Source organism: Oncorhynchus gorbuscha, linkage group LG24 (assembly GCF_021184085.1).
Source record: "Oncorhynchus gorbuscha isolate QuinsamMale2020 ecotype Even-year linkage group LG24, OgorEven_v1.0, whole genome shotgun sequence".
In the NCBI taxonomy this organism is placed as follows: domain Eukaryota; kingdom Metazoa; phylum Chordata; class Actinopteri; order Salmoniformes; family Salmonidae; genus Oncorhynchus; species Oncorhynchus gorbuscha.
This window is the reverse complement of record NC_060196.1, coordinates 38,810,863-38,833,957: the sequence shown is the minus strand read 5'-3', so window position 1 is coordinate 38,833,957 and position 23,095 is coordinate 38,810,863. Positions and strand designations below refer to the sequence as shown.

The 23,095-nt window shown below is 44.5% G+C and overlaps 1 protein-coding gene and 1 pseudogene across 1 annotated transcript; one reads left to right on the top strand and one right to left on the bottom strand.

Annotated features, from left to right (window-relative positions):
- Positions 1-2,218: 2,218 nt before the first annotated feature.
- On the bottom strand, positions 2,219-3,669 carry LOC124012978 (intelectin-like). The gene has a single exon (XM_046327078.1). The coding sequence runs from the start codon at positions 3,645-3,647 to the stop codon at positions 2,652-2,654; it is 996 nt and encodes a 331-aa protein (XP_046183034.1). The 5' UTR covers positions 3,648-3,669; the 3' UTR covers positions 2,219-2,651.
- A 3,847-nt stretch (positions 3,670-7,516) lies between these two features.
- Positions 7,517-23,095, top strand: part of LOC124012239 — a 51,201-nt pseudogene continuing 35,622 nt past the window's right edge.

Below are 23,095 nucleotides of genomic sequence, written 5' to 3'. Positions count from 1 at the left end.
GCCTCCAGTATCAGGGCCATGCAGCCTCCAGTATCAGGGCTATACAGCCTCTAGTATCAGGGCCATGCAGCCTCTAGTATCAGGGCCATGCAGCCTCCAGTGTTAGGGCCATGCAGCCTCCAGTACCAGGGCCATGCAGCCTCTAGTATCAGTGCCATGCAGCCTCTAGTATCAGGGCCATGCAGCCTCTAGTATCAGGGCCATGCAGCCTCCAGTACTAGGGCCATGCAGCCTCCAGTACCAGGGCCATGCAGCCTCTAGTATCAGGGCCATGCAGCCTCTAGTATCAGGGCCACGCAGTCTCTAGTATCAGGGCCATGCAGCCTCTAGTATCAGGGCCATGCAGCCTCCAGTACCAGGGCCATGCAGCCTCTAGTATCAGTGCCATGCATCCTCTAGTATCAGGGCCATGCAGCCTCTAGTATCAGGGCCATGCAGCCTCCAGTACTAGGGCCATGCAGCCTCCAGTACCAGGGCCATGCAGCCTCTAGTATCAGGGCCATGCAGCCTCTAGTATCAGGGCCATGCAGCCTCTAGTATCAGGGCCATGCAGTCTCTAGTATCAGGGCCATGCAGCCTCTAGTATCAGGGCCATGCAGCCTCTAGTATCAGGGCCATGCAGCCTCTAGTATCAGGGCCATGCAGCCTCTAGTATCAGGGCCATGCAGTCTCTAGTATCAGGGCCATGCAGCCTCTAGTATCAGGGCCATGCAGCCTCTAGTATCAGGGCCATGCAGCCTCTAGTATCAGGGCCATGCAGCCTCTAGTATCAGGGCCATGCAGTCTCTAGTATCAGGGCCATGCAGCCTCTAGTATCAGGGCCATGCAGTCTCTAGTATCAGGGCCATGCAGTCTCTAGTATCAGGGCCATGCAGCCTCTAGTATCAGGGCCATGCAGCCTCTAGTATCAGTGCCATGCAGCCTCTAGTATCAGGGCCATGCAGCCTCTAGTATCAGGGCCATGCAGTCTCTAGTATCAGGGCCATGCAGCCTCTAGTATCAGGGCCATGCAGTCTCTAGTATCAGGGCAGTTGGTGACAAAGACAACGTTAACGCATATTAAGTGGAGAGTCAAAATGGGTAGCCTAAACTTGGATGAACAATTGAGATGCTTTTTTTTATTTCAATATGAAGTTAAAGTAACTGTCTGCATTCAGACTGAGACTAGGGGGAGGCAGGTACCCTAGTTGTTAGAGCATTAGGCCAGTAACCAAAAGGATGCTGGGTTGATTACCTGAGCTGACAAGGTAAACATATGTTGTTCTGCCCCTGAGCAAGGCAGTTAACCCACTGTTCCCCAGGTGCCGTGGATGTCGATTATGTCGATCTCTGATTCAGAGGTTGGGTTAAATGCGGAAGACACATTTCAGTTGTATAACTGATTAGGTATCCCCATCTAGCTAGCCAATTCAGAAACAATTAGGATTTTAAAAATACAACCAAACTTAAAATGTTTAGTACCACACACAGCACAGGAAAATAGCTTGCTTGCCAGCTAAATTAGTAAATGTTAGTAGTTTGCTAGCTCTGATTATATAAAATTGTCAATTACTGAGGTAATATGTAATTATGATAGCTAGGTCATTTATTCCTAGCTTTTTTTGTTGGTCAGCCACAAAGCCTTGCCCATTTGCCTGTCTAAAAGTCATTCTAATCAGTGCCAGCTGCACTGTATCGCACACAGCTGCAACAATCCTCATTCACGAGCTTGCTGGATCACATTGATCTTCTACATTTGTGGGATAAATATGACTGGGTCATATCTCAATAACCCAACATCAATAACCCAGCATTAAGATCAGAACCTTGCTCTTGTATTTGTTGTTGTTGAGTGTATCTAGTTGTGTCAAACAATTGGGCATCATTACAGCACTCAGAACAAGTCCTCCCTATGTCCGTTCGCCTGTCTCTCTCTCTCTCTCTCTCTCTCTCTCTCTCTCTCTCTCTCTCTCTCTCTCTCTCTCTCTCTCTCGCTCTCGCTCGCTCTCTCTCTCTCTCTCTCTCTCTCTCTCTCTCTCTCTCTCTCTCTCTCTCTCTCTCTCTCTCTCTCTCTCTCTCTCTCTCTCTCTCTCTCATAGCTCTCTACTCTCTCTCTTTCTCTCTTTTTTCCCTCCTCAGAAGATGTCCTCTCTGTCTCTCTCTCCCTCCTGGACAAAAGGTAAATTCACCCCCCCCACCAAAAAAAGAAATTGTATAATGAAAAAGTACAGTAGGCTCATTTCATGCTCTCAGATCCATAGACTACTTTATTGTTACATTACTGCAGGAAGAATGATCAAACAAGCACACACAATCCATACACTGAATTTACAGCACCCATCACCCCAACACAACAGGTGTTACAAAGTGCTTTACAGTAACCTTACCGTAATTTCAGTTATTAAGAGCCTCACATGACATAATGATAGTTGTCACTACCAGCTATAACTATTTAATGATTGTATGAGACACAAATATTTTTATGATGAATGGAATGGTTATTGCTTTATGCTATTTCTTTATAGTAAAAAAATATATATATTAAAAGGTATTACTCATATTACCAAAATTACTTTTAAATGTACTTTCATTTTAAACTGCATGATTTGTTTTACCCAAAAACATATCAATCAATCTATGAAACAATCAAAAAAAAGTAAATGCACTGTGAATTAGCGGTAAAAGAGTAACACAGCTGACTCCAGCATCTGTTTTGATGCACTCCAACCTACATTGGTCCCATAGCCGTTCCAGGCAAAGGAGGTGAAATCCCCACATTGAAGAGGGTTACCCTGAGGGAAAAACCCACCACCACCAATACAGTATGCATCAACCTCACCGCCTTTGGGTTTGACCCCAGAGCAGATGGCTGTTGCCGCCCGTTCATGGTTTATGGCTCTGAAACTGATAAAGCCTCCCTCAGTCTCCCCTCTAGTGCTAGGGCCATAGAACATTTTGGTGGACTCTTTGTCCCCGAGGTCATATACTATGGGAATGGAGGGTCCATTGTCGGACAGGTGTTTTCCAACGTTGTACTCGACCGGGTAGCGGTGGAAGAGGTAGTACAGGTTTCCTCCGTACAGATGGAGGAAGCGCCTCTCAGTGTGGTAGCGCATGATGGCGGCCAGGTTCCAGTGGTAAAAGGGCGTTTTGTTGGGAACGTGCCACACCGACATGTCTTCTGCATCTATGTCATAGTAGCCAGGATTCTTGAAGTCATCGTCCGTGGCTGCCTCCACTGTTCCGAAAGTCTTCCTGTTGGCCCAGTTGCCTTCCCCTTTTGGCCAGTTGGCGTTGTTGCCCTGCTGGCTGGTCCAACGATCGCCAACTGTGCACTTCGCGTAGATGTTGTCCTCGTGCACGCTTGCCACCAGAGTCCAGCCGCCACCCGCCGTGGTCATGTCACAGAAGGTCTGGTACACCACCCCAGTAGCTGTGGTCAGGTAGTACAGACCGTCTTCAGCTTGACCATATCTGTCCTTAACTTCCTTGCAGCTTCTGCCAATGAATTTAGCCCTATTTCTTAGCTCATCAAGACGGCTCAAGCTAACTTTTGGAGCTCTTGCCTGCTCAATCGCTTTTACAGAATCAAGTGGTGAAGTGTTTATGCACGACGTCTGAAACACCATCAGTAGAGGGATCGCCAGCAGAAAAGCCTGGTACATCATGTCTGTTGTAGTAAGGCTTCAGTGAGGATCTGTTGAACGTTGCTTCCTTGAGGTATTTATATGTTAAGTTTTGGCAATGTTCCAATATCAATGTTTGTTAAAGCACATAGCTATCAATACTATGGTAGTTATTAACAATGACACACCTGGCAAATGGGGTAATGTTGAAATAAAACATCTTTGCAGACTTGGTAGAACATCTTTTACTTGGGAAACATTTTCCTCTCATGAAGACACCTGTCAGGTGGGAAATGTTGCCCTCAATTTTACGCTCCACAATGTGTTTAATGGACCTGGTACTAAACATTGATGGTGGTATTTTGACAAAAAAATGCAAGTGTGCTATAGTTTCCTTTTCAAACATAAAGTTTGAATTCCACGTCAGTATACCTGTTCTGTCCATCTCATGGAATGAAGGCTCAGCATTCTAATATTTCTTATTGGGTAAAAGCCCTTTTTTGGATTCCTGTCCTTGTTGTTGAGCACTCATTTCAAATGTAGTGTACACACATCTAATGACTTATAGGAGCTGGGTACAAAAAATGTACTTCTGAAATAATTAAAAGATATCTGCACGCTGATGTCAATGTTGTTTTACTGTGCATTGTTAACAATGGGAGCATTCATCGCAGGTTGGCATTTATTGTCATGAATCCTGCCTTGGAGACAGCTCTGCAGAGTGGTCACTAGCTGGCACAGCCACAAAGTAGTAAAATATGATTTTAATCCTTAACCCTATCCTTAACCACACCGCTAACCCTAACCTAATTTTTCATGACTTTTTACGATATAGCCAATTTTGACATTGCAGCTGACCCATCTAGTGGAAATCACTTAGTCGTACAAGGCAAGATTCATGAAAATAAATGTCTACCTGCACATTCAGTAGTGTGTGGGTATTTATTCTATATTACATTATTGTTGAACACCCCTCCTATTTTCCTCTGTTTGCTGGTATATATATATATACCTGTGGTGGTAAAAGGACCCAATTGTCATACTTGAGTAAAAGTCACTCAGTAAAATACTACTTGAGTTTCAAGTCTAAAAGTATATGGTTTTAAATATACATAAGTATCAAATTAAATGTACCTGCTAAAATATACTTAAGTATCAAAAAGAAAAGTATAAATATAAAAAGTATAAAAAATATAAACTCAACATGTAAAGTGTTGGTCCCATGTTTCATGAGCTGAAATAAAAGATCACAGAATTGTTCCATACGCACAAAAGCTTATTTCTCTCAAATGTTTTGCACAAATTTGTTTACATTCCTGTTAGCGAGCATTTCTTCTTTACCAAGACAATCCATCCACCTGACAGGTGTGGCATATCAAGAAGCTGATTAAACAGCACAATCATTACACAGGTGCACCTTGAACAATAAAATAGAAAGGATATTTTCTCCAAACGGTTTCCTGAGGGAGTGCGCACATGAGGCTATTCTTTGTTGAGTGGTTAACAAAGAAACACGTCCTTGTTAATGGAATTCTAAATTCCTCTGTATTATTTCCCAATCAGAATTAATTACTCTGTCAATGCATTCTATGGGATTGTAAAACCCATATTATTATAGGAATGGACAGAGCCCCAGTCTTAAACTCAGGTAACAGCGTTTATTTCAAGAGAGTACTGACCAAAAATACAAAGAACATTACATTTTAAGGAGAGAACATAAAATGACGTCATCAGTTTCTCACACCCTCTCCGATCCACACAATAGCGCAGTGTCTTCAGGTCTGGATATCTTCATCTACTCCCCTCATAAAACAAACATTCCAATCTGTCTAAAAGATACACTTTTCTCCACTAATGGTACATCAAACAAACATTCTTATCTGTCTGAAAAGATATATGCCCTCTTTCTCCCTTTCCCGCAAGGTACAGACAATTAATTTGTTTTACTTACATTTTCAGTAACAGCTTAACCAAGAACCCATACATTTCATACCATAACATAATAGTATTCAAATAAATGGTTCTTAAATAAATGTATACATAATTAATAATTTCAACTATAATCTCCTCAAACAGTCCTCCTATATGTTTAATTTAGAGTTATTTATGCAACTTTAGTTGTGATACAAACACTAGTCTATATGTTTCGATTGTTTATGCATTCTAAGGCTGCATGATGTGACTCTTAATGATGATTTGAAAAAAAGTTACATAAATGGCATGAGCTCTGCTCTGTTTCTTGTGTAGGCTGCAAACACTTAATCAGTCTCTCATTCACAATTTGACCAGCGCTTGATAATATTCTCACCCATCAGACTATCTGGTCTTTACATATATTATATTATAGCCTATAGGTGGAATTATTTTTTATTTAGTATGGCGCACAAAGAAAATGTCATCCCTAGCCTGCACTGGAATAGCAAATGGAGGTTACTGGCTGTTATGTTTTTAAGTGATGCATAGGGGGCGCGTCCTAAAGTAAATTGAATTGGCAAAATGATATAAAAAAACAGCGTCTATCTCAAGGCCATCAGACTGTTAAACAGCCATCACTAACATTGAGTGGCTGCTGCCAACATAATGACTGATCTCTAGCCACTTTAAAAATGAAAGAATTGATGTAATAAATGTATCACTAGCCACTTTAAACAATGCCACTTTATATCATGTTTACATACCCTACATTACTCATCTCATATGCATATACTGTACATTATACCATCTATACCATCTTGCCTATGCCGTTCGGCCATCGCTCATTCATATATTTTTATCTACATATTCTTATTCATTCCTTTACACTTGTGTGTATAAGGTAGTTGTTGTTAGGTTAGATTACTTGTTTGATATTACTGCATGGTCGGAACTAGAAGCACAAGCATTTCGCTACACTCGCATTAACATCTGCTAACCATGTGACAAATACAATTTGATTTGATTTGATGACGGCAGCATTCGCTCTTTGTCCAAAAGATGGCTGGCTTGAAAACCCTTGGCTACAGTGAAAACACAACACTCCTTTTATTGATGGATTATAATGTAGCCAGGGGAAATTGTGAAACCATATCTCTTGAATCGTCAGCACTCTGTTGGCAAGAATTTGCAGTTCTAAAAATTGTGGGTGTGACTGATATGGTTTTGTGCCATCACTGGGGTAACTGGACAATGTTGTGCCACTGTCCCCTATACTGGTGCTGCTGGCAACAAGGTTGACACCTGGTCCTGCTGTGGCGGTGACACTGTCCTCTGAAGTCTCTCTCCCTGGCTCTTTCCCTTTCACCACCCTCACTGACTCACAGTCTGTCTCTAGAAAATAAATAAGGTGTTTGCCGTACTCCTAACTACCAGTACCCAAAACTACACAATTAATCATACATATTCCTTATCCCCTTACACTGTGTATAAGACAGTAGTTTTGGAATTGTTAGTTAGATTACTTGTTGGTTATCACTGCATTGTCGGAACTAGAAGCACAAGCATTTCACTACACTCGCATTAACATCTGCTAACCATGTGTATGTGACAAATAAAATTTGATTTGATTTGATTTGATTTTCAATCACAACAGCAATACCATTGCCTTAAACACATCTTAGTTCATTCACCAGTTTAAGTTGAGAGTGGGGGGCATCCATGGCATTTTCCAATTATTATGTTTGTTTTTTTTTGCAATATTTGTAAATTATTTTGTACATAATGTTTCTGCAACCATATCTTATGGAAGAAAAGAGCTTCTGGATATCAGGACAGCGATCACTCACCTCGGATGATACAAAGGTTTCTTCTTCAACAACAACAACATCAAGCAGGACTCAAACGATACTCTCCAAACACCCCACAAGGCAGACATCCCAATTATTTGCAAAAGGAAGTGACGCAGAGGACGAAGAGCCGGATGCGTCGTCCGGACCCGCAGAAGACAACTAGGAAAGCTGCCGTTACCGTCAATATTACTCGCCAAAGTGCAGTCATTGGACAATAAACTAGACGAGGTACGATCATGAATATCCTACCAACGGGACATCAAAAACTGTAATATCCTATGCTTCACGGAATTGTGGCTGAATGGCGACACGGATATTCAGCTGGCGGGATACACGCTGCACCGGCAGGATAGAACAGCACACTCTGGTAAGACGAGGGGGGGGGGGCGGTCTGTGCATGTTTGTAAACAACAGCTGGTGCACGAAATGTAAGGAAGTCTCTAGATTTTGCTCTCCTGAAGTAGAGAATATTGTGATAAGCTGCAGGCCACACTACTTGCCTAGAGAGTTCTCAGCTATACTTTTCGTGGCTGTTTATTTACCACCACAGACAGATGCTGGCACTAAGACCGCACTCAGTCAGCTGTATAAGGAAATAAGCAAACAGGAAACCACTCACCCAGAGGCGGCACTCCTAGTGGCCGGAGACTTTAATGAAGGGAAACTTAAATCAGTTCTACCAAATCTCTATCAACATGTTAAATGTGCAACCAGAGGGAAAACAATTCTTGATCACCTGTACTCCACACATAGAGCTCTCCCTCGCTCTCCATTTGGTAAATCTGACCACAACTCTATCCTCCTGATTCCTGCTTACAAGCAAAAATGAAAGCAGGAAGCACCAGTGACTCGGTCTATAAAAAAATTGTCAGATGAAGCAGATGCTAAACTACAGGACTGCTTTGCTATCACAGACTGGAACATGATTCTTCCGATGAAATTGAGGAATACACAACATCAGTCACTGGCTACATCAATACTGTAAGTGCATTGAGGACGTCGTCCCCACAGTGACTGTACGTACATACCCCAACCAGAAGCCATGGATTACAGGCAACATTCTCACTGAGCTAAAGGGTAGAGCTGCCGCTTTCAAGGTGTGGGACTCTAACCCGGAAGCTTACAAGAAATCCCGCTCTGCCCTGCGACGAACCATCAAACAGGCAAAGCGTCAATACAGGGCTAAGATTCAATCATACTACACCGGCTCCGACGCTCGTCAAATGTGGCAGGGCTTGCAAACTATTACAGACTAGAAATGGAAGCACAGCTGCGAGCTGCCCAGTGACATGAGTCTACCAGACGAGCTAAATCACTTCTGTGCTTGCTTCGACGCAAGCAACACTGAGGCATGCATGAGAGCATCAGCTGTTCCGGACGACTGTGTGATCACGCTCTCCGTAGCCAACGTGAGTAAGACCTTTAAACAGGTCAACATAAACAAGGCTGCGGGGCCAGATGGATTACCAGGACGTGTGCTCTGGGCATGTTCTGACCAACTGGCAGGTGTCTTCACTGACATTTTCAACATGTCCCTGCTTGAGTCTGTAATACCAACATGCTTCAAGCAGACCACCATAGTCCCTGTGCCCAAGAACAAAAAAATGCAACCTGCCTAAATTACTACAGACCCGTAGCACTCACGTCCGTGACTCACATCAACACCATTATCCCAGAAACCCTAGACCCACTCCAATTTGCATACTGCCCAAACAGATCCAAAGATGATGCAAACTCTATTGCACTCCACACTGCCCTTTCCCACCTGGACAAAAGGAACACCTATGTGAGAATGCTATTCATTGACTTCAGCTCAGCGTTCAACACCATAGTACCCTCAAATCTCATCACCAAGTTAAGGATCCTGGGACACCTCCCTCTGCAACTGTACCCTGGACTTCCTGACAGGCCGCCCCCAGGTGGTGAGGGTAGGTAGCAACACATCTGCCATGCTGATCCTCAACACTGGAGGTCCCCAGGGGTATGTGCTCAGTCCCTCCTGTACTCCCTGTTCAACCACGACTGCATGGCCAGGCATGACTCCTACACCATCATTATGTTTGCTGACGACACAACAGTGGTAGGCCGGATCACCGACAACAATGAGACAGCCTATAGGGAGGAGGTCAGAGACCTGGCCGGGTGGTGCCAGAATAACAACCTATTCCTCAACGTAACCAAGACTAAGGAGATGATTGTGAACTACAGGAAAAGGAGCACCGAGCACGTCCCCATTCTCATCGACGAGGCTGTAGTGGAGCAGGTTGAGAGCTTCAAATTCCTTGGTGTCCACATCAACAACAAACTAGATTGGTTCAAATACACAAAGACAGTCGTGAAGAGGGCACGACAAAGCCTATTCCCCCTCAGGAAACTAAAAAGATTTGGCATTGGTCCTGAGATCCTCAAAAGGTTCTACATCTGCAACATCGAGAGCATCCTGACCGGTTGCATCACTGCCTGGTATGGAAATTGCTCGGCCTCCGACCACAAGGCACTTCAGAGGGTAGTACGTACGGCCCAGTACATCACTGGGGCAAAGCTGCCTGCCACCCAGGACCTCTACACTAGGCGGTGTCAGAGGAAGGCCCTAAAAATTGTCAATGACCCCAGCCACCCCAGTCATAGAGTGTTCTATCTACTATCGCATGGCAAGCGGTACCGAGTTTCAAGTCTAGGACAAAAAGGCCCCAAGCCCCCCCAACCCTCCCTGTCCCGAAGTAATTACAGGCGGCCCAGTCCTCGCGCAGCAGTCCCTCCCAGCTGCAGTCAGAGCAGGAGATGTTCACCCCTCCACGTCCAGACTGCAAATGAATCGCACATGCGGGAAGTCGCCGCTGGCTGATCCCGCCCTGGCTTTACCTGAATTTACCTGAAAATTACCTGAATTAGGGACAGACTAGTTACCCTAATTTTCTCACATTGCCATTGACAGTTTTTTCTATTGTCTCTTTTTGGTCCATTTAGATTGTTAAAATGTAGATTGTATACATTTTTTTTTTTTTTTTTTAATGTTATGGTTAAAAGTGTTCATGTTTTACTGTGACTTGTTGTAATACTCCTAAGTGGACCATAAGGTTAAAAACCAAACCAAATTTTAAGAAAACTAAACTAAACTAAAAAAAAAAATACAAATAAAACAAAGTAACTCCGCCAGAGTGTCTCTTTTGGGTCACTTTTGCCGGTCCCAAGCCCGGATAAAGGAGGAGGGTTGGAATTGTGACATTAAAAAAACAGGAATCGTCAGAAGAAAGCTAATTTGAAGTTCTAAACATATTTATGGTGTGTTTTACTTTTTGTCTCTCACACGACGTTATAGCACCACAGAAACGGAATTGGTGCTCACTAGCTCTGCAAATTCAGCTATTGTTGGAATCCAGCCAACTTAAACATAAACTATATGAAAATGACAAAAGGTTGCAGCATACGTTGTGTAAATGGTGAACTCGTACATCTGTCAACCCTTGTCACTGTAATCCGTTTCACATTTGCTAGCTGTCTAGCTAGCTACCTTTTTAGATCAAAGTCAATCAGGAATGGTAGAAAATGATAGAAGCCCATCTCCTACTGTAAGTAACCTGCACACTGTGTGTGTAGCCAGCCAGGTAGAAAAATGACAGAAAAAAGATGGGCATCAGCTTATTTTGTCTGTACACCAAAACAATGTCTCAAAGACTAGTTGATCATATGTTCATAAGAAAGAAGTGAAATGCTCATACAATGCAAATAGTCCGGGTAACCATTTGGCTACCTGTTCGGGAGTGTTATGGCTTAGGAGTAGAAGCTGTTAACCACTTGCTCCTACCTGGCATGCAGGCGTCCCATCTAGAGCTCTGGAAATGCAAATGCGCTACGCTAAATGCTAATAGTATTAGTTAAAACTCAAACGTTCATTAAAATACACATGCAGGGTATTGAATTAAAGCTACACTCGTTGTGAATCCAGGCAACAAGTGAGATTTTTAAAATGCTTTTCGGCGAAAGCATGAGAAGCTATTATCTGATAGCATGTAACACCACAAAAGACCCGCAGGGGACGTAAACAAAATAATTAGCATATTCGGCGCTACACAAACCGCACAATAAAATATAAAACATTCATTACCTTTGACCATCTTCTTTGTTGGCACTCCTAGATGTCCCATAATCACTATTGGGTCTTTTTTCGATTAAATCGGTCCATATATAGCCTAGATATCGTTCTATGTAGACTGTATGATAAACGAAAAAAAAGAGCGTTTCATAACGTAACGTCATTTTTTAAAATTCAAAAAGTCGACGAAAACTTTCACAAAACACTTCGAAATACTTTTGTAATGCAACTTTAGGTATTAGTACACGTTAATAAGCGATAAAATTCATCAGGAGGCGATGTAACTTCTATAGGTGTCGTCTGGAAAAAAACATGGCCGAGAGAGCTTGACCAAAACATCCGGTCGGAGAACGGAGGGAAGGAGTTCCCTTGAACCGGTTAGACCAAGAATCAATTGCGAATCAAATGACAAGACTCTAGACAACGTGTGGTAGCTGTAGGCGCTGAAAACTCGGTCTCATGTAATTCGGTTCACTTTGAACAATTCCTGGAATTAAGCGCAAGGATATTTATTTCCATTTTCAGTGATCAGGTTTTCCTGCGCTATTCGATGAAACTCACGCTCTGTTAAAGTCACAGCCGTGATTTAACCAGTTTTAGAAACGTCAGAGTGTTTGCTATCCACACATATGAATCATATGCATATACTATATTCCTGGCATGAGTAGCAGGGCGCTGAAATGTTGCGCGATTTTTAACAGAATGTTCGAAAAGGTAGAGGGTCGACTTAACAGGTTAAGGAGCCTTTTGGACCTAGAGTTGATGCTCCAGTACCACTTGCCGTGCCGTGTGGTAGCAGAGAGAACAGTCTATAACTAGGGTGGCTGGAGTCTTTGACACTGTCTGGTATAGAGGTCCAGGATGGGAGGAAGCATTGCCCCAGTGATGTACTGGGCCGTACGCACTACCCTCTGTTGCGCCTTGCGGTTGGATGCCAAGCAGTTGCCATACCAGGCGGTGATGCAACCAGTCAGGATGCTCTCGATGGTGCAGCTGTATAACTTTTTGAGGATCTGAGGACCCATGCCAAATCTTATCAGTCTCTTGAGGGGGTATAGGGGTTGTTTTGCCCTCTTTTCAACTGTTTGTGTGATCGGACCATGATAGTTTGTTGGTGATGTGGACACCAAGGAATTTGAAGCTCTCGACCTGCTCCACTACAGCCCTGTCGATGTAGTCCACGATCAGGTCCTTTGTCTTGATCACATTGAGGGAGAGGTTGTTGTCTCTGCACCACACTGCCAGGTCTCTGGCCTCCTCCCTATAGGCTGTGTCGACGTGATCAGGCCTACCACTGTTGTGTCGTCGGGAAACTTAATGATGGTGTTGGATATGTGCTTGCCCACCCACTATGGTGTTGAACGCTGAGCTGTAGTCAATGAACAGCATTCTCACGTAGGTGTTCCTTTTGTTCAGGTGCGAAAGGGCAGTGTGGTGTGCAATAGAGATTGCTTCATCTGTGGATTTGTTGGGGTGGTATGCAAATTGGAGTGGGTCTAGGGTTTCTGGGATGACGGTGTTGATGTGAGCCATGATCAGCCTTTCAAAGCACTTCATGGCTACAGACGTGAGTGATACGGGTCAGGTGGTTAAGGCTGGTTACCTTGGTGTTCGTGGGCACAGGGACTATGGTGGTCTGCTTGAAATATGTAGGTATTACCAACTCGGTCAGGAACAGGTTGAAAATGTCAGTGAAGACACTTGCCAGTTGGTCAGCGCATGCTCCGAGTACACGTCCTGGTAATCCATCTGTGAATGTTGATATGTTTAAACATCTAACTCACATCAGCTATGGAGAGCGTGGTCACGTGTTACAGCAACAGCTGGTGCTCTCATGCATGCTTCAGTGTTGCTTACCTCGAATTGCACGGTATAGTAGAATTCAATCTTACTCCTGTATTGACACTTTGCCTGTTTGATGGTTCGTCGGATGGCATAGCAGGATTTCTTATAAGCGTCCGGGTTAGAGTCCCGCTCCTTGAAAGCGGCAGCTCTACCTTTTAGCTCAGTGTGAATGTTGCCTGTATTCCTTGGCTTCTGGTTGGGGTATGTACGTACCTTCACTGTGGGGAAGACATCATTGATGCGCTTATTGATGAAGCCGGTGACTGATGTGGTAGGATTAATCTGTGCTAGCAAAACAGACCTGTAGTTTAGCATCTTCGTCGTCTGACCACTTCCGTAATGAGTGAGACACAGGTACTTCCTGCTTTAATTTTTGCTTGTAAGCAGGAATCAGAAGGATATAGTTATGGTCAGATTAGCCAATTGGAGGGGAAGGGAGAATTCTGTAAGCGTCTCTGTGAGTGAAGTAAAGGTTTGCCCTTTGGAAAACTCCAAGCATGCTGTCATGTGCATTTTTACTGAGGAGTGGCTTCCATCTGGCCACAACCATAAAGGCCTGATTGGTGGAGTGCTGCAGAGATGGCTGTCCTTCTGGAAGGTTCTCCCATCTCCACAGAGGAACTCTCGAGCTCTGTCAGAGTGACCATTGAGTTCTTGGTTTGGCCGGGAGGCTAGGAAGAGTATTGGTGGTTCCAAGCTTCTTCCATTTAATAATGTTGGAGACCACTGTGTTTCTGGGGACCTTCAATGCTGCAGAAATATGTTGGTACACTCCCCCAGATCTGTGTCTCTGTGTCTCTCTTGATTATTCTACAATGTAGAAAATTGTAAATATTTTATAATGCTGTGCTATTCTCCATCTGATGTGTTTATTGGAGTGAAGTAAGTTACACTTCTTCTAAAAACAAATTATTGCCCCACGTCCCAACAATTCACACAGTCAAGCAAAATTATATGGTATTTGATTAGTTCATCAGTAGACTTATCCACCAGCCAGATACAAATTAGTCTGGCGAAACAATGCTTAGGTCAACCAATATTCACCCCCCCCCTTTAAGATTTAGATGCACTATTATAAAGTGACTGTTCCACTGGATGTCATAAGGTGAATGCACCAATTTGTAAGTCGCTCTGGATAAGAGCGTCTGCTAAATGACTTAAATGTAAATGTAATACAACGGGTGTGTCTAATCCTGAATGCTAATTGGTTAAAACCACTTTCCAGCCGGTGTCTATTCCACAAGATACTACCGACAAATTCTATGGTGTTAAAATGCCTAGTTACTTTGTTCCATCTGACTGCGCAGTCAGCTGTCTTATCAGCCCAGCAAGGCAATTTATAAACTTGATCTCCTCTATAAAAAGCATGTAGACATAGTCTAAAAGACAAACGTTTTGTTTTCAACAGCGGAGATTTGCATAAACCTTGCTGTCTGTCTCCGACATTTGCAACATTGTTTCAATATTCAAATTTGACCTTCAGTTGTCGCATAGTAATGAACTTGTTGGGAGTCGGGATGAGACAGGCAGGGTTTCCCACATATTCTATGCCCGGTGAAACAGCACATCATTAGCTCATTGTTACGGATGAATCCAAATAAATGTCACTAGAAAACAGCTTAAACAAATGCATCTTCTTTGTTGTTATTATGGCAGCACTGTTTGATGTGACTGTAAGTTAGCCATACATTTACATTACATTTAAGTCATTTAGCAGACGCTCTTATCCAGAGCGACTTACAAATTGGTGCATTCACCTTATGACATCCAGTGGAACAACCACTTTACAATAGTGCATCTAAATATTTTAAGGGGGGGGGTGAGAAGGATTACTTTATCCTATCCTAGGTATTCCTTAAAGAGGTGGGGTTTCAGGTGTCTCCGGAAGGTGGTGATTGACTCCGCTGTCCTGGCGTCGTGAGGGAGTTTGTTCCACCATTGGGGAGCCAGAGCAGCGAACAGTTTTGACTGGGCTGAGCGGGAACTGTACTTCCTCAGTGGTAGGGAGGCGAGCAGGCCAGAGGTGGATGAACGCAGTGCCCATAGATGGCTAACTAGCAAGCAAGGGATAAGACCGGCTGGGTCGTGTCTCTGGCAACCGAACCCGGCTTGTGTAGCAACCCTAGATTTGCGTCCGGACTGTATCTTGTGGAAGGATGAAATACTATGAATTAATTCATCAAAATACATTTTTTAATGACAATGTGTAAATCATTATTTAGATATGTTGGTAACCCGTTGTATAAAAGTTATTATGCCCTCGAAGCCAAACACTGGCTTCTCGGGCATTATCACTTAATTATGTCCTTTTAATATTGCAAAATATTCAAGATAATATAAAATTTTGCAATAGTACATGAACGTACAGTATCTTCTTCAAATATTGGTTGATCTAAGCATTGTTTCGTCAGGCTAATTTGGGTCATCTGGCTGGTGGAGAAGTCTACTGACAACCTAATCAAATACCATATAATTCTTGGTGACATGTCATACACATCAGGTAGGCCTCTGCGCTTCAGCATACAAAGGAAAATAGGAGGGGTGCTCAACAATAATGTAGTATAGAATAAATACCCACACACGGATGAATGTGCAGGTAGACCTTTATTGTCATTAATCTTGCCATGGAGGCAGGAATGATTAAGAAACGTCTGACCTAGAACACTGTGGTGTGATCATTTAGGTGAGCCTGATAAGTACATCCCATATTAAACCAGCACCTAAGCTGTAGCCCATGTGTTTGTCTTGTTTTAATCTTCCTACATGATAATGCCAACTAAATAAAATATTTTTAAAGACCCTCTCATCGCTGAGGCACCAAAATTGTAAATGAAACCCTAAAGAAACCAAACTGGAGTGAAGCTGAAAAAGTAAGTTACACCTCTTCTAAAAACGAATTCTTGCCCCACCTCCCAATAATCCACACTGCCAGAAAACTAGTAAATAAGACTAGAACAGAGAGGGTAGAACATTGACCAGTAAAGCAACTCAGAGTATGGCTGATTAAACTACATGTATTCCTCAATGTTAAATTGATCATTCTTCACCTCGATCCTTCAGGCTCACCACACACAGGCACAGTGAACCCCAAAGGACATCGATAAATTGAGCAGGTGGCTGATGGCAGCCAAGCACACAACACACATGCACACACACAACTCCAATATCTTGTTATTTACCCTTATTTGACCAGTTAAGTTGACTGAGAACACATTCCCGTTTACAGTGCAGTTCAATAAGAGTTAAGAAAATATTTACCAAATAAACTAAAGTAAAAAATAATCAAAAGTAACACAATAACATAACAATGATGAGGCTATATAAAGGGGGTACCGGTACCGAGTCAGTGTGCTGGGGTACAGGTTAGAGGCCATTTGTACATGTAGGTAGGGGTGACTGTGCATAGATAATAAACAGCGAATAGCAGCAGTGTACAAAACAAATGGAGGGGGGGTCAATTTAATAGTCTGGTGGCCATATTATGAATTGTTCAGCAGTCTTATGGCTTGGCGGTGGAAGCTGTTAAGGAGCCTTTTGGTCCTAGACTTGACGCTCTGGTAACACTTGCCATGTGGTAGCAGAGAAAACAGTCTATGACTTGGGTGACTGGAGTCTCTAAAAATGTTATGGGGTTTCCTCTGACACCACCTATATACAGGAAGCGTGGACCCAGTGATGTACTGGGCCGTACGCACTACCCTCTGTAGCACCTTATGGTCAGATGCCGAGCAGTTGCTATACCAGGCCTTGATGCAACCGGTCAGGATGCTTTCGATTGTGCAGCTGTAGAACTTTTTGAGGATCTGGGGACCCATGCCAAATCTTTTCAGTTTCCTGTGGGGGAAAAGGTTTTGTCATGCCCTATTCACGACTGTCTTGATGTGTTTGGACCATGATAGATCGTTGGTGATGTGGACACCAAGGAACTTGAAGCTCTCGACCCGCTTCACTACAGCCCATTGAGGTTAATGGGGGCCTGTTGGGCCTGCCTTTTCCTGTAGTCCATGATCAGGTCCTTTGTCTTGCTCACATTGAGAGAGAGGATGTTGTCCTGGCACCACACCGCCAGTTCTCTGACCTCCTCCCTATAGGCTGTGTCATCGTTGTCGGTGATCAGGACAACCACTGTTGTATTGTCAGAAACGTAATGATGGTGTTGCAGTCGTGTTTGGCCATGCAGTCAAGGGTGAACAGGGAGTACAGGAGGGGACTAAGTACACACCCCTGAGGGGCCCCAGTGCTGAGGATCAGCGTGGCAGACGTATTGTTGCCTACCCTTACCACCTGGGGGCAGCCCGTCATTATGTCCAGGATCCAGTTGCAGAGGGAGGTGTTTAGTCCCAGGGTCCTTAGCTTAGTGATGAGCTTTGTGGGCACTGTAGTGTTGAATGCTGAGCTGTAGTCAATAAACAGCATTCTCACACAGGTGTTCCTTTTGTCCAGGTTGGAAAGGGCAGTGTGGAGTGTGATTGAGATTGCGTCATCTGTGGATCTGTTGGGGCGGTATGCAAATTGGAGTGGGTCTAGGGTATCCGTGTGGATGCTGTTGATGTGAGCAGTGACAAGCCTTTCAAAGCACTTCATGGCTACCGACGTGACTGCTATGAGGCGGTAATCATTTAGACAGGTTACCTTCGCTTCCTTGGGCACACGGACTCTGGTGGCCTGCTTAAAATATATACAGTTGAAGTCCGAAGTTCACATACACTTAGGTTGGAGTCATTAAAACTCATTTTTCAAACATTCCAGAAGTTAACAAACTATAGTTTTGGCAAGTTGGTTCGGACATCTACTTCTAAGTAATTTTTCCAACAATTGTTTACAGACTGTCATGTTTTGTCTTATTTTGTCTTGTCATTTTGCTTTTCCCTCTGTTCGTTTTCCCCCCTGCTGGTCTTTTTAGGTTCGTTCCCCTCTTTCTCTCTTCCTCCCTCTCTCTCTTCTCTCTATCGCTCCGTTCCTGCTCCCAGCTGTTCCTATTCCCCTAATCAATCATTTAGTCTTCCCACACCTGTTCACTATCTTTTTCCCTGATTAGAGTCCCTATTTCTCCCCTTGTTTTCCGTTTCTGCCTTGTCGGATCCTTGTCTATTGTTCACCGTGCTGTGTCTATGTATCGCCCTGTCGTGTCGTGTTTCCCTCAGATGCTGCGTGGTGAGCAGGTGTCTGAGTCTGCTACGTTCAAGTGCCTTCCCGAGGCAACCTGCAGTTCTTGATCAAGTCTCCAGTCTGTTCTCGTCATTACGAGTAGAATTATGCCTTTTGATTGTAAAGTTACTTTACTGGATTAAAGACTCTGTTTTCGCCAAGTCGCTTTGGGTCCTCATTCACCTGCATAACAGAAGGATCCGACCAAGAATGGACCCAGCGACTATGGATTCTCTCTACTCTACTCTCGAGTTCCAGGGAGCGATGCTCGGCAGACACGAGCAGGAATTGTCTGCTGCTCGGCATGCCGTGGAGACCCTGGCCGCTCAGGTCTCCGACCTCTCAGGACAGTATCAGAGTCTTCGTCTCGTGTCACCAGCTACTTCCGGTTCTTCCGAGCCTCCGGAACCTAGGGTTAATAACCCACCATGTTATTCTGGGCAGCCCACTGAGTGCCGCTCCTTTCTCACCCAGTGTGATATAGTGTTCTCTCTCCAACCCAACACATACTCAAGAGAGAGAGCTCGGATTGCCTATGTCATATCACTCCTTACTGGTCGGGCTCGGCAGTGGGGCACAGCTATCTGGGAGGCAAGCGCTGAGTGTACTAACAATTATCTGAACTTTAAAGAGGAGATGATAAGGGTTTTTGATCGCTCAGTTTTTGGGAAAGAAGCTTCCTGGTCCCTGTCTTCCCTATGTCAAGGTAATCGATCCATAACGGATTACTCTATAGAGTTTCGCACTCTTGCTGCCTCCAGTAACTGGAACGAGCAGGCGTTGCTCGCTCGTTTTGGAGGGACTCCACGCTAAGGTTAAGGATGAGATTCTCTCTCGGGAGGTTCCATCCAGCGTGGATTCTTTGATTGAACTCGCTATTCGCATTGAACGACGGGTAGATCTTCGTCACCGAGCTCATAGAAGAGAGCTCGCGTTAACTGTGTCTCCCTCTCTCCGACATTACCGTCTTTCCCCACTGACTCAGGTGTTGAGCCCATGCAGCTGGGGGTATTCGCATCTCGACTAAGGAGAGGGAACGGAGAATCACCAACCGCCTCTGTCTCTATTGCGGTTCCGCTGGTCATTTTGTCATTTCATGTCCAGTTAAAGGCCAGAGCTCATCAGTAAGCGGAGGGCGACTGATAAGCGCTACTAGACGGTCCTCTCCGTCAAGTACATGTACTACCTTACCGGTCCATCTACGCTGGACCGGATCGGCAGCTTCCTGCAGTGCATTAATAGACTCTGGGGCAGAGGGCTGTTTTATGGACGAAGCCTGGGCGCGGGAACATGACATTCCTCTCAGACAGTTAGGGAGCCCACGGTCATGTTTGCCTTGGATGGTAGTCCTCTCCCCAGTATATTATATGAAACACTACCTTTAACCCTCACTGTATCTGGTAACCATAGTGAGACCATTTCTTTTTGATTTTTTGTTCACCTTTACACCTGTTGTTTTGGGTCATCCCTGGCTAGTGTGTCATAATCCTTCTTTTGATTGGTCTAGTAATTCTATCCTTTCCTGGAACGTTTCTTGTCATGTGACGTGTTTAATGTCTGCTATTTCTCCTGTTTGTTCTGTCCCCTCTTCTCAGGAGGAACCTGGTGATTTGACAGGAGTGCCGGAGGAATATCATGGTCTGCGCACGGTCTTCAGTCGGTCCAGAACCAACTCCCTTCCTCCTCACCGGTCGTATGATTGTTGTTCTGATCTCTTCAAGAAGCGTTTTGCATCCGCTTCTATCCTTGTTGCACCTGACGTCACTAAACAGTTTATTGTTGAGGTTGACGCGTCGGGGGTGGGCGTGGGAGCCATTCTGTCCCAGCGCTCTGATACTGACGATGGGGTCCACCCTTGTGCGTATTTTTCTCATCGCCTGTCACCGTCGGAACGTAACTATGATGTGGCTAACCGTGAACTGCTCGCCATCCGTTTAGCCCTAGGCAAATGGCGACAGTGGTTGGAGGGGGCGACCGTTCCTTTTTGTCGTTTGGACTGACCAAAAGAACCTTGAGTACATCCGTTATGCCAAACGACTGAATGCGCGTCATGCTCGTTGGGCGTTGTTTTTCGCTCGTTTCGAGTTCGTTATTTCTTATTGCCCGGGTACTAAGAACACCAAGCCTCATGCTTTATCCCGTCTCTTTAGTTCTTCTGTGGCTTCTACCGATCCCGAGGGGATCCTTCCTGTTGGGCGTGTTGTCGGGTTGACTGTCTGGGGAATTGAGAGACAGGTTAAGCAAGCACTCACGCACACTGCGTCGCGCGCGCTTGTCCTAGTAACCTTCTTTTTCGTTCCTGTTTCTACTCGTCTGGCTGTTCTTCAGTGGGCTCACTCTGCCAGGTTAGCTGGCCATCCCGGCGTTCGGGGTACGCTTGCTTCTATTCGCCAGCGGTTTTGGTGGCCTACTCAGGAGCGTGACACGCGCCGTTTCGTGGCTGCGTGTTCAGACTGCGCGCAGAAGAAGTCTGGTAATTTTTTTTCTGCTTCTGCTCCTGGTCTTGCTGGGTCTCAGTCTGTTTCCTGCCATCGCATCTCTCCTGTTCTTGTTCCTGCCCTTGCTGTGTCTCAGTCTGTCCCTAGTTGTTACTCTCCTGGCCTGTTTGGTCCTGTTTGCTCTAAAGCTTTCAGTTCTCTACCCGTGTCTCATTTTTTTTTTTAGAGTAGTACCCTAGTTTCCCTTTTATCGTTTTTCGTTACGGTCCTGAGGAGAGGAGTTGGGTTCTTTCTCGGGACGTGCTGGACCGTTTGTGATCTATGATTTCCTCCGTTGCCGCCAGTGTTCCTCCTCGAGAGCGCCAGGTGGCGCCGGTGAGTGGGGGTACTGTCATGTTTTGTCTTATTTTGTCTTGTCATTTTGCTTTTCCCTCTGTTCGTTTTCCCCCTGCTGGTCTTTTTAGGTTCGTTCCCTTTTCTCTCTTCCTCCCTCTCTCTCTTCTCTCTATCGCTCCGTTCCTGCTCCCAGCTGTTCCTATTCCCCTAATCAATCATTTAGTCTTCCCACACCTGTTCACTATCTTTTTCCCTGATTAGAGTCCCTATTTCTCCCCTTGTTTTCCGTTTCTGCCTTGTCGGATCCTTGTCTATTGTTCACCGTGCTGTGTCTATGTATCGCCCTGTCGTGTCGTGTTTCCCTCAGATGCTGCGTGGTGAGCAGGTGTCTGAGTCTGCTACGTTCAAGTGCCTTCCCGAGGCAACCTGCAGTTCTTGATCAAGTCTCCAGTCTGTTCTCGTCATTACGAGTAGAATTATGCCTTTTGATTGTAAAGTTACTTTACTGGATTAAAGACTCTGTTTTCGCCAAGTCGCTTTTGGGTCCTCATTCACCTGCATAACACAGACAGATTATTTCACTTATAATTCACTGCATCACAATTCCAGTGGGTCAGAAGTTTACATACACTGAGTTGACCGTGCCTTTAAACAGCATGGAAAATTCCAGAAAATTATGTCATGGCTTTCAAAGTTTCTGATAGGCTAATTGACATCATTTGAGTCAATTGGAGGTGTACCTGTAAACATATTTCAATGTCTACCTTCAAACTCAGTGCCTCTTTGCTTGACATCATGGGAAAATCTAAAGAAATCTGCCAATACCTCAGAAATAAATTATAGACCTCCACAAGTCTGGTTCATCCTTGGGAGCAATTTTCAAACACCTGAAGGTACCATGTTCATCTACAAACGATAGTACGCCAGTATAAACACCATGGGACCACGCAGCCGTCATACCTCTCAGGAAGGAGATGCGTTCTGTCTCCTAGTGATGAACGTACTTTGGTGTGAAAAGTGCAAATCAATCCCAGAACAACAGCAAAAAACCTTGTGATGCTGGAGGAAACAGGTACAAAAGTATCTATATCCACAGTAAAACAAGTCCTATATCGACATAACCTGAAAGGCCGCTCAGCAAGGAAGAAGCCCCTGCTCCAAAACCGCTGCTCCAAAACCACCCTATAAAAGACAGACTACGGTTTGTAACTGCACATGAGGACAAAAGTCTTACTTTTTAGAGAAATGTCCTCTGGTCGGATGAAACAAAAATATAACGTTTTGGCCATAATGACCATCGTTATGTTTGGAGGAAAAAGGGCTCCCCCTTTGCAAGCCAAAGAACGCCATCCCAACCGTGAAGCACGGGGGCGACAGTATAATGTTGTGGGGGTGCTTTGCTGCAGGAGGGACTGGTGCACTTCACAAAATAGATTGGCATCATGAGGGAGGAAAATAATGCGGATATATTGAAGCAACATCTCAAGACATTAGTCAGGAAGTTAAAGCTTGGTCGCAAATGGGTCTTCCAAATGGACAATGATCCTAAGCATACTTCCAAAGTTATGACAAAATGGCTTAAGACATCAAAGTCAAGGTATTGGAGTGGCCATCACAACGCCCTGACCTCAATCAAATAGAACATTTGTGGGCAGACTTGAAAAAGTGTGTGCGAGCTTAGGAGGCAGACAAACCTGACTCGGTTACATCAGCTCTGTCAGCTCTGTCCCCCAACTTATTGTGGGAAGCTTGTGGTAGGCTACCTGAAACGTTTGACCCAAATTAAACCATTTAAAGGCAATGCTACTAAATTCTAATTGAGTATATATAAACTTTTGACCCATTGGGAATGTGATGAAAGAAATA